Genomic DNA, 12,208 nt, shown 5'->3' on the forward strand with positions numbered 1-12,208 from the left:
ACCATGGAGATTACGACCCCTGGACTTGCTGCAGTCCCTGTAGGTTTCCTGGGCCAAAGAGCGGGACAGTTGGATGACGAGCCAACACCGAAACCTTTGGAGTAACCCTGGGCCTTTCCTCTGGAAGCCCAAAAGGACCGCCGTCGCTGCTGGAGCATGCCTAACGCCTGGTCCGTCTCTGTATCTGCCTTGACGGCCTGAAGCAACTTGTCACTGCCTTGCCGAATAAGTTGTCCCCGTCGAAAGGCATGTCCAACACCCAACTGTACATCCTGGCGGAAGCTAGTGGCCTTCAACCAACCCAGCCGAAGGCAAATGCTGTTGCCCATCTGACGGAAGCCGGAGTCAGCGATGTCTGGCCACTGATGGCATGGTCCGATGCCACCTAGCCTTCTTGCAGGATCTCTAGCGCCTCCGCTCTGGTCATCAGGCAGGAAGTCCTGGAGGGGAGCGATCTTAAATCACAGCTAACGGGCTAGAGTACTTATTGTACTGGTTGTACCGGTCCCCTCCTCGCCGGGGCAGAGGACTGGTTCTACTTGAGGGACAGCCCCTCGTCCCAAATGTCACTCAGAGCGTGACAGTATGGGCTTCCTATTGGCCTCCCCGGCGCTGGTACAGAATCCTTCTGTCTGCTCGGGCCAGTTGAAACATCTGAGGCCCTAGCAATCATGGCGTGGAAGGAGAGCATCTAGTCGGGCGGCGAGGCACTGGGCACAGGAGATCTGTTGCCATCCGTACTCATTGCTGTATCTGGTTCTGCATCATCCCTTTGAGGGGGTGGTGAAGGATGGACTCTCCTCTTGCCGTGTGTTCCCTCCGACGGCTCAGGCGCCGTGGGCTCTCCTGCCAGCGACCTGGGCATCCCTGTACGGATCTCTGAACGTAAGGTGTGCAGTGCCTGTAGGATGTTCACCCACACGTCCGCTGGTGGTGGTGGCTGAGACTGCAACAGGAGCGGTGCAGTGGCGTGGTGTCCTCTGGCTCCTCACCGCCCTGCTGCTAGTCTGTATCCTCCCGCTCGGGGTCCTTCCCATTAGGACCTGGCCTTGACAAATTTTGTCCAGCACGGCCTTCAGGCCAGCAAGCTCCTCAGAGGAGAATTTAGCCCTGCAGGACTACAGGCCCCTCCTCCCCCCGCCCACCCTTTCTGCTCGATCAGCAGGGTCGGTTTAGAGGAGATGATCAGCATAGTCTCACCCATGTCCTCTCGATAGGTAGAAAAGTAGATTCCCTCTGCAGGAAGGGAAACTCTGGTCTTAGGGGCCGCCTCCTGCGTACCCGCAGCCTTTACTAGGGACGCCACTACTCCTTCAAGGGAAGATTTTGCCCGGTGAACCTGGGCCACTCGGAGAGCCACTTGTGATGGTTCTTCATGGTGCAGGGCACCATATCCTTGCAGAACGCATAGGTCTCTTCCAAGTACGATTGGTCGAAATGTAAGCAGTAAAGGCACAGCGAGTGCCCATCGGTCCAAGAACAGGTACATAGTCCACATCCTGGGCAGACCCTGAACAGAGGCAGCAAGTCTCCTTGGTCTTCAGCCATGTCCACGCGGGGTAGGCCTCAGAATCTTCTGCAATTGATGAAAAATCACCCTCGAGGGGGATGTAGCAAGTTCGGAAAAACTGGTCCCCGTTAGTCGGATGATGGATCGATTGAGCTTGAGGCTCGATTGACTGGAAAAAAATAGAGCAAACTTAAAAAAAAAACGCATTAAGGGCTTGAGAGCTATGAGGACTCGCAAAACTTGAACGTGCGGTAAAAATCTGAAGATAGCTGCTAAAGGAAGGGCTTATGTAGAGGGCAGTATGACCCAGACACCAGTGATTGGTTGTTAGGACAAAGACAGTTCAGAGGTGAAAAATTGTTTCTATTGAAGGATTCCCAGCCTGACAGGTGAATCCATGAGCAGGTGAATCCATGCCAGACAACTAAACCAACTACACAAATCTCAAACACCCATCTACTGCATAGCGTCCAACTAAAACATAACGATTACTGTTTTTCCAAAACAGAAGCTACCAAAAGCACAAAGCTCTTACCCTCACTCCCAATCCCACTTATCCCTCCTTTCAATTAAGGTCTGCCAAAGCGCCTGTAGACAATGAAAATGGCAACGATGTATGGTAAAAATCACAAAAAGAATACAAAAAGGAAATAGTATCCCAGTATTTAGTCTGAAGGACTAGTCTGTTTCCCCATAACAACTGAGCAAAAGGCAAGAGACATGAAGCTTGAAAGATTTACTTCCCTTCAAAGGTGTCGTACAGGATAAAAAAATGCTAAAGGTTCCATAGGACACTATGGAAAGTTCTGGGAGTCCTACCGGCACGAACACAGCCCATTGACCCGTTTTTGGGTGGATGGCCCCCGCTTTAGCTCATGGACCCTTTGCTCACGGTGTCTGAGAGGCTGAGCTTCACCTCACTGATAGCCCCGACTAGGCAAACACGTGTCTGGTGTTGCTGATGCTTTGTTCAGAGGCGATTTGCCTAGCATTTCGGTGATTAACTGCCCTGGTGGGTGGGACAAAGTGAGCCACAACGTGGTTGTAGACCCTCCTGAATGGAAGAAATTCCAGTTATTTGACCCATGTTCATTCTCAGAAGGGCTTCCCTTTCCCATAGTAAAATATTGAGGGGAAAGTAAAAAAGAAGCATTACACATTAATATGCAATATTTGGCACTAAAGCCTATGTGAACTTTACTAAATGTGTAAGGCTGCCCATGTCCCAGGTGTTCGGCACATCCTCCACCGACAACCAATCCCCAAATGCCCTCAATCTATTGAAAAGAGGCACCGGAAGGGTGGTTTTGAGACCTGAACACACCTACCCAGAGGGTCAAAGATTGAATCTGGGGAGGAGCTGGCCCACATTGCCACAGAGGGTGTAAAGGAATAGGGCTAGATGCAGAATCCAGGCATCCCAAGTGCCTATCACAGGGCAAAGTGAAACCCTCCCCTGGAGGAAATAGTGGGGGCAGTAATTGCCACACATGTTCAGAGAAAGGGATAGAAATCTCACTGTAAATACAGTAGGGGTAGGCAAGCCACTCCTAAAATTTCACCCTAACTAAAAATTCACACTTTTGCACACCTCAACCATACCTCTATAGCACCACAAACTGTACATACTTCACAACTAAAACACAATCTTGCCCAACACCACATTGTGGCCACCAACCAAAAATCACACCTACTCCGTGAACAGTGTACCTAACTGAAGCTGCCAACAGCGTATCACAGCTCTGGCTTTTTGCGTTCAATCCCAATTCACACCCTCCTTGCATTAGATCTGCCAGAGCGCAAAGAGACAGGTGGTAACAGAGCACAGTTTAAGAACATGAATAAATACTCTGTGGAACTGCAATGTAATTGCATTAAAGTAACCGTTTCCATTCCATAAGGCCATTAAGCTAGAATTTGAACAGCATTACACCTATGAATATGCTGACTGCTAACCATTTATTTCTGCTACAAATCTGTACCAATGCAGTTTGCGTATTCAAATATATAGGCTAGAGCTACTCTTTCCCACGAACGCCTACATCAATTCTCCAGTATGGAGCTCTTCTGGGGCAACCATTCAAGTTGCAATCTAGTAGCCAAAGCAACATGCCACATCTATTGCATACATACAAAGCACACCATGTCTTGATCTCTAAGGGTCAGATATAACTAGCAATCGACTAGTGCAAGTTTACTCCCTGTCCTGTATTACAAGGGTCATAGGAGCTCAAGGGGAAGGAGGAAAAGTTGCAGTTTTCTACATATGACCAAAATATTGCATACTGGAATGAAGTAGACAATCACAAAGACCAAAAGTAAAACCGCCCACTTCATACAGTGATCTGAATGGCGACCTCCACCCCCCACCCACAACCCCGTAGTTAGAGATTAGTGATCTGCTGTGAAGACTAATGCACACAAGACAATTAGTGTATTAAAGCAGTGTTAATAGTTACAAGCATTACCTACCCAGGACAAGATTTCTACAAGGTATTTACACCTATTGGAAAAATGAAGAGTAACTGATGTGTAAGGCAAGTAACATGCATACAAAAGCAGATTTTGCAAGTCAACCAAATGTCCATCATGTAATTATGTACAGTTCCACTGAAAGTATGACCAATTGAGAGTACATAAAAATGCTCCCAAAGAAAATCACATCAGTCTTCTAAAGATAAAAATACTGATCAGTATTTTGTAGGTCGAAATGCAATTCCTTCAAACATTTGCTTAAAAAGCCACTTACCTTGGGTTCATAATCTGGATCGTTTTCTTCATCTGCCTCCTCCTCACCTTCCTGTAGTAGAAATGCAGTTATTGGAGACCATTGAATATAAATTAAAATGTCCAAGTTGCACTATTGACTATGGGGCTTCAGAGTTGAAACCATCCCCTCCCCAAAAGCTTATGGTTAATCCTGAAACAATTCTTGGAATCATAGTCAATAGTAAGTCTCCCCTTTTATTTAAAGCCATTTTTTTCTTGAATCAAATCCTCATTTACTGGGAAGTCAGCTTTGGTTGACTTGCAAAGTCAAGTCTAAAAGCAACTCTTGGTAAAGAGGCCAAGCAGTTAGGCTGGAACTTAGATCAGGGGTGGTGTATAGTACAAATATATTGTCCACACAAGCAAGTACAAAATTAATTCTGTTTATCAACATGTGTTGAGTTTTTGCAGAAACCATCCTGTGGCAAGGAGTAATTGACACTTCATTTGGCTAACAGTTCAACTTGGTGTAGAAAGCTGTAGGGTAGATTAAGGTGCTAAAGCCTGGTGTATTAGTACAGAATACCAAACAGCACTAGGACCAGCAACACATACCAATTAAACCATTAAAACTATGCAGGTAAAACAGATTAAGCATTTGTCAATGAAGCACCATATACACATGAACAGTGAGACCAAAGTGAGATCAACAGCACTTTATACTGAATCAGTTATCAAAGCAGGAAACCAAGTAGTAAAATGAGAACTGGTAAGTAGGCCTAGGGCCTCACTCAGTACCAATTCATTGCAGGACATGTCACATTTCCAGAATGATGTGGTTTTAAAAAGGCAAGACATTTCTATTCCAAAACCACCAAAAATATGCAGAGTCTAGTGGATCAGAACTACATAGTCAAGATATAGGGAGTGCTTTTGCACCCATATGATCACCCATGGCAGATGGGGCAAACAGGCACATATATACTTTTAATTGGCTTCTGAGAGACCACCCATCACTGGGGCCACTCCACTAGTTGGTCCAGTTGCAAGAGGGGTCCAGGGAGGAGAATGCAGTGACTGATTCAGCATCAGGATTGGTTCCAGCACAAGGAACAAGTTGCATACCTCCAACTGTTCACTAACATGGGTTTGGCATGGATTCACATGCTCATGAATATTCCCAGTCAGGCTGAGAATCCTCATTAACAGAAAAAACAGTTTCGTTTTTAAACTGTCTTTCTCCTATAAACCAATCACTGAGCTCTGGGTCATACTGCCCCCCAGCCAATTACAGCCCTGTACCCAAGCCCCTATGACAGCCATCTTCAGATTTGGTAGCACAAAGTGACAGTGGGACCAAGAGAAAAGCTGCAGAGGTGCAAGCGGGAGAGTCGCCATGTGAATTCATGCGGGAGAACAGTAACAGGTAAGTAACTGGTTCCTTATCCAGCATGGGGTCTGGCATGGATTCACATGCTCATAAATAAACAGCAGTAATTACACAAGCGTAGCACTGCTTGGCCGACTCTGGACTCCTCCCTAGAATCTGTCAACGCAGTAGACTTTTGTGAAGGTGTGCATCGACCTCCACGTAGCAGCCTTGCATATGTCCAGCAGGGGCACACCAGACAGGAATGCAGTTGTCGCAGCGATCGCTTTGGTAGAATGGGCTCACACGACCAGTTAACTTGTTGGTTTGACAACCAGTGACAATGAGTGATGCAGCCATAGAGCCACCTGGTAATGGAAGCCTTGGACAAAGCCTTCCCATGGTTCACATGACTACAGTTCACAAAAAGCCGAGAAGTCTTCCGGAAACTCTTCGTGCAGGCCACATAAAACAGTGCGAACCACATCCAGTGAGTGCAAGTCAAATCAGTTACACAGGTAACACCAAGGGCTCGTTGAGATTAAATTCCAGCAGAACCTTGGGCATGAAGGAGTGGTGCATTGGCAGCACCACCCTCATCTCGTGGAAAGTCAAGTAAGGCTGCTTGCAGGACAGGCTATCACATACTCTTCTTGCAAAGGTGATGGCTACGAGGAAAGTAGACTTCCACGACAGAAACTTGAGCGGAGCTGAATGCATAGGCTTGGATGCCCCCCACACACACACCCTCCTCCCCCAATGAGCCTAGTCAGCACCACGTTGAGTTCCCACACCAGGGCCTTCACCGGCAGGAACGAGCAGAACACTCCCTTGATGAAGCCGACTAGATGGTGCAACCCCAGTGAAAACTGTTTGAGACATGGTATAGTGGGAGATAACTGTCAGATGTACCTTGGAGGCGTGCGCCAGCCCAGATTTAGCCAATGACAAATAATGAAGTACTTGAGGGGCTGTGAAACTATCTTCTACGACCGGCACCAAGTTGCAAAACGCTTCCATTTGTGTCCGTAGCACTTCAAAGTCGACAATGCTCTGGCCTTGGCGATTACCTCCCTGCAGTGCACCGGAAGCTTGTATCCACCGAACTCTAATGGTGCAGAAGCCAGGCCTTCTGGTTAAGCAATCCTGGGCCGGGGTGCAGAATTGCACTTCCTTCCCTTGCGAGAACATCTGCAACCACTGGAAGCTTGACTGGAGGGGATGCGTAAATGCAGAGAAGGTCCAGGTACCAGATCTGTCTCAGCCACGCTGGTGCAACAAGGATAATCCTGCACCGGGACTGAGTTGATTGATGAGTCGAAGAGGCAACGGGGCAACGGAGGCAACACATACAGAAACAGGCCGTCCCAGGGGACTGCGAATGCATCCCCATGCTCACCGGCTGGGGAGAAACCTGCTGGCCAACCTCCGCCACTTGGTGTTCATCGCAAGTAGATCGATTTGGTGATTGCCCCATCTGCGTAACAGATTGTTTATTTTATTATTTGTATAGCGCACTACAGCCCCCAGGCAGAGGCGCTGTGAGCGTAATAAGGCTTAATTCAGGGTTACAGGAATGTAGCCCAACACCACAATTCTTGGGACAGGTTACTCATTGGCATAAAAGGCATAGCTATAGGCATATAAAGCAACAGGTGCAGTGTCATACAAAGCTTTGTTTTGATGGCTTTCTGGAATGCTGAGTCAATAGCTCTAATGTGAGGCGAGGGCATTCCAGAGGGTGGCGGCCATGGTCGGGAAGCTGGTCCGGCCCGCATGGACTCTGCAGGTTTTCGATAGTGATCCTGTTGGTGTAGGCCGCCCTGGTTAGCCTGGCAGGGTTAGGTATGGACCAGGTAGGGCCCGCCCTCATCCCCCAAAAAAATCGTGGACATTTATGCATCAGGGCAAGGATTTTGAACATAATCTTTTGACTGGGAGTCAAGGGACCTGTCTAACCTCCGTGATGTGGTACCTTCGTGAGATGCCTGTGGCAGCCCCAAGGGTGTTTGGAACCAGTTGGAGTTGGCTAGGTTTTTTCCAGAGGTCCCACCAAAGAGGGCATTGCAGTAGTCAAATTTAGACCGAATTCTTGCCCTAGCAATGGTGAGGCAGTTTTGTTGGGATAGAAAAGGTCTGGCTGCATTAAGCAGTAGAGTGGTAGGCTGAAGTAGATGCTTTGGCATTGATGGTGTTCTGCCCTGCCAGATAATCACCCAAGGGGGTGAGTGTCATCTGCAGAAATGGTGTACGAGATGGCCAGGGCGCCGAGAATTTTGAACAGTGGTCTCAAAAGATTAGAGGGTGGGAGCTATGCAAGAACCCTGTTGGACCCCACGTGATGGGACTAGGGTTGGCACACGAGTAGGAGAAGACCTTCATCGCTCTTTCTTGTAGGAAAGAGGTAATCCAGGCACAGGCCCCCGGGGAGACATTAGCTGCAGTGGCGAAGTGATGGCAGAGTCTTATGATCCAGCAGATGGATCCAGGAGAAGCACAGGTTTGCCCGTGTCTGAGGTCGTCCATTTGGTTTTGGTGGTTCACTTCGTCCTGTCGAAGCTAAGAGCCTAGCGCCCTGCTGAGAGTCGGTGACCGCGTTCTTTACTCCTGCCAGATGAAAATGAAAGAACATCCCCTGGGCTACAGGCCAGTGCCATAGGTCTGGTGCCTCGGAGGGCAGGGATCTTGTGCCCAATTTAAAACATTGTGGTGGTATTGTCTGTGAAGACCTGCACCACCTTGCCCTTAAAGGAAGGCCTTGAGGGCCCAAAACACTGCCTGAAGCTCCAGCACATTGATGTGCAACGTCTTCAATGGCAGCCACAGGCCTCTGGTGTGAAGACTGAGGTCCCCATCCTTCCAGGGAGGCGCCCAAGCAGTTGTAGAGTGATCTTGCCCTGGAAGCTTCCCGACACTTGTATCCAACGGTCATCGAGGAACTCCTGCAGTGGATACATCCTTAGCCTGCAGAGCCGGATGAAATCGATGCATGACAACCTCATGCTGAACAGAGATGGTGGTCCTCACTGTGGTGATCTTCAGTGCCAACAGCTGTTGCACCTTCAAAAAGATGGCCACTATCCTTTCCTCCAGTGATAACCAGGCACAAAACCATGTGGCGTTGGGATCCTAGGAACAGTGCGTACTGCGATGGAGTCAAGCAGGACTTTGATCTGGGGTTCTCAGTGAACTATGCAGTCAGCAGGCGACCGTTCCTCACCATGTGGTAGACTGACTTCCCTCGATCTGGCCCGGATGAGCCAGTCATCCAGGTAAGGGTAGACGTGAATCCCTTGCAATCATAGGTGGGCCAGCGCCAGGCACTTCGTGAAGATTGGGTGCTGACATCAGCCCGAAAGGAACTGGTAAAAACCTTGGACGAAGCAAAGGAACTTGCGGTGACCCTTGTGAATGTTACTGTTCTACAACATGGGTCTGGCAAGGATTCACATGCTCATGAATATTCCCAGTCAGGCTGGGAATCCTTGGAAAAGAAAAACAGTTTCACTTCTGAAGTCTCTCCTAACCAATCATTGGTCTCTGGGTCATACTGCCCCCAGCCAATGACTGCCCTCTACCTAAGCCCCTCTGGCAGCCATCTTCAGATTTGTTAGCACGTAAAGTGGTAGTAGAACCAAGAGAAGAGCCGCAGAGGGGTAGGCGGGAGGGTTTGCATGTGAATCCATGCCAGACCCATGCTGGAGAAGTAACTTGTTCCTTCTCTAGCATGGTGTCTGCTATGGATTCACATGCTCATGAATACATAGCATTACACGCACAACCACAGGAGGTGGCAAAGCTCAATATTAAGCATCTCTTCCCTCCTCACCAGGCTCACCTTCAAGCTAACAGGTTGCGCAGCATTGCTTGGCTGACTCGACTCATCCCTGGAATCCCTGTTGACGCAGTAAAACTGAAGATGTGCACCTCCATGCAGCAGCCCAGCAGATGTCAAGCAGGGGCAGACCAAACGCCGTAGTTGCAGCAATCGTCGGTTTGCCAACCGGTGACAATGGGTGATGCAGCCAGAGAGCCACCTGGCAATGGAAGACTTGGAGAGGGCCTTTCCATGGTTCACAGGGCCAAAGTTCACAAAAAGTTGCGACGTCTTCCGGAACCTTTCATGCGGTCCACATGCACTCTAGCCACATCCACCGAGTGCAGAGTTCTCTCAGCCGGTGTCGGTAAGAATACAGGCAACACCAAGGGCTTGTTTAGATGAAAGCCCAACGGCACCTTGGGCATGGAGGGGTGCCTCCGTAGCACCACCCTTGTCTCGTGGAATCACAAATAAGGTGGTTTACAGGAGAGGGCAAGGATCTCTCCCACTCGTCGTGGCGAGGTGATGGCCACAAGAATGCCATTTTCCACGACAAAAATTTCAGTGGCTCCAAATGCAGTGGCTCGAACGGTGGACCCATGAGCCTAGTAAGCGCCACATTGAGCTCCCAAGCCGGGGCCGGAGCCTTCACTGGCAGGAATGAGCGAAATAGTCCTTTGACAAACTCCTTGACCAAACGAGGTGACCATAAGAATTATAATCCAGGAGATCTGGAGTAGCGGGAAATAGCGGCCAAATGAATTGATAGAAGTATGGGCCAGTCCTGCCTTGGCCAACGACAACAAATACGGAAGCACCTGCAAAGCAATGACTCGTAGAGGGTCGATCCGAATACGGCACCAAACGCGAACCTCTTCCACTTGTGCCCGTAGCATTTGAGAGTAGGTGAAGCTCTGGCGAGCACCTCCTTGCAATCTGCTGGAAGACGTAGCCCCCAAACTAATGCTGCAGGAGCCAGACCTTCAGGTTCAGCGATCCTAGGACGTGGTGCAGAAGCGCGCCTCCTTCCCTGGCGAGACAATCTGCGTCCACCGGAAGCTTGACTGGAGGGGATGCTGACATGTCCAGAAGGTCCGGGTACCATGTGTCTAGGCCACGCCGGTGCAACAAGGATCATCCTGCACCGAACTGAGTTGATTGCAACAGAGGGAATTCATACAGAGCAGGCTGTCCCAGGGGAAGGAATGCATCCGCATGCTCTCCGTCTGGGGAAACCTGCTGGCGAACCTCCGGCACTTTGTTTATCGCTGTTGCAAACATATCGATCTGGGGATTGCCCCATCTGCAGAACAGGTGATCCACTTGGACCTGCTGAAGTTCCCACTCGTTGCAAGCGCGCAGCTCCCTGCTGAGAGAGTCGGCAATGGTGTTCTTCACTCCTACTAGATCAAATGGGATGAGGAACATCCCCTGGGCTATGGCCCAGTGCCAAAGGTCTTGCGCCTCTTTGGAGAGCGCCGGGATCTGGTTCCCGCCGCTTCCAGATGTAGAACATCGTGGTGGTGTTGTCCATGAAGACCTGTACAGCCTTGCCCTTGAGGGATGGAAGGGCTTGAGGGTCCAAAACACTGCCCACAGCTCCAACACAATGTGCAATGACCTCTGATGGACATAGGCCTCTTGCATGAAGTCTCGGAATGTGCTCCCCATCCTCCCAGGGAGGAGTCCGTCGTGACGTCTCCTGATGTGGGGTCTGGAAATCCATGCCTGCGGATAGATGTATGCACCCACCACTGTATAGCTCAACGGAAACTGTATAGTGCAATCTTGTCCTTGAAGCTCCCCGCCACTTGTATCCAACAGGCGTTGAGGAACTCCTGCAGCAGACGCATCTGTACCTTGCAGCCGAATGAGGTAACTGCTCGACATGCCGAGTAGGGACTATGTATCTCACCCTTGCAACCCTCAGGGCCAACAGCCATTGTACTTTGCCCAGGATGGCCGTGATCCTCTCCTCCGGAGACACCAGGCACGACACTATTGAGTCCTGCGATGGAGCCAAGCATGACTTTGCAAAGTTTATCAAGAACCCCAGGTCCGTCAGGAGTTGGACTGTCTTCATTGTTTGGGCGACAGCGATGTTCTTTGAGTTTGCCCGGATAAACCAGTCGTCCAGGTACGGGTACATGTGGATCCTTCGTAGATGCAGCAGCGCCGCTACTGGGGCCAGGCACTTGAACACCAGTGGTGCCAACTTCAACCCCGAAGGAAAGGGTCCCACTCCCCCTTAGCCTTCTCAGTCAGGCTGGTCTGCGTCTTCTCCGGGTGGTCCGACTTCCGCTTTGAAGAACTTGTGTTGGCTCGTGGTTGAAAGCGCTGGAGACGCTGAACTCACCCTGGCCGCCGAGGAGACCGTTGAAACGGAAGGTTGATCGATGGAGCCGAGGCTCGATTGAAAAAAAAAAAACAGCAAAATTACAAAACAGTCAAATCTCGAGAGCTGTAGCACAAGGACTCCCAACACTTGAACATGTGGTAAAAATCAGACAATGGCTGCCAGAGGGGCTTGGGTAGAGGACAGTCATTGGCTGGGGGCAGTATGACCCAGAGACCAGGGATTGTGATTAGGAGGAAGACCGTAAGGATTCCCAGCCAGACCCCATGCTGGAGAACTGTATAAAAGGCATGTCGTTTGGCTTAGAAGGCAGAGTCGACCACTGGACGAAGAAACCGAAGGACACCTGCTGCAACTCCTGGACTGTTGGTTTGCCCAGTGAAGCCCTGCCGCAGAGTCAAAATGCCAAGTTCACATCGAACTTCTTGGCTGCCACCGAAACCA

General features: G+C 49.8%; 1 protein-coding gene across 4 annotated transcripts in view; it reads right to left on the bottom strand.

Annotated features, from left to right (window-relative positions):
• The window catches only part of NAP1L1 (nucleosome assembly protein 1 like 1), a 269,587-nt gene that overhangs the window by 52,387 nt on the left and 204,992 nt on the right, over positions 1-12,208 (bottom strand). For 2 of the 4 annotated variants that reach the window (XM_069629371.1, XM_069629372.1), the window contains exons 14-15: positions 4,260-4,310; positions 3,983-4,013 (exon numbers count right to left, since the gene is read on the bottom strand). In XM_069629371.1, coding sequence (XP_069485472.1) covers positions 4,008-4,013; positions 4,260-4,310 — 57 coding nt within the window. In that variant the 3' untranslated portion in view covers positions 3,983-4,007. The remainder of the gene's footprint in view (positions 1-3,982; positions 4,014-4,259; positions 4,311-12,208) is intronic. The other 2 variants (XM_069629373.1, XM_069629370.1) reach the window with 1 other exon arrangement.

Source organism: Ambystoma mexicanum, chromosome 12, assembly GCF_040938575.1.
Source record: "Ambystoma mexicanum isolate Mex_15411 chromosome 12, UKY_AmexF1_1, whole genome shotgun sequence".
NCBI lineage: Eukaryota > Metazoa > Chordata > Amphibia > Caudata > Ambystomatidae > Ambystoma > Ambystoma mexicanum.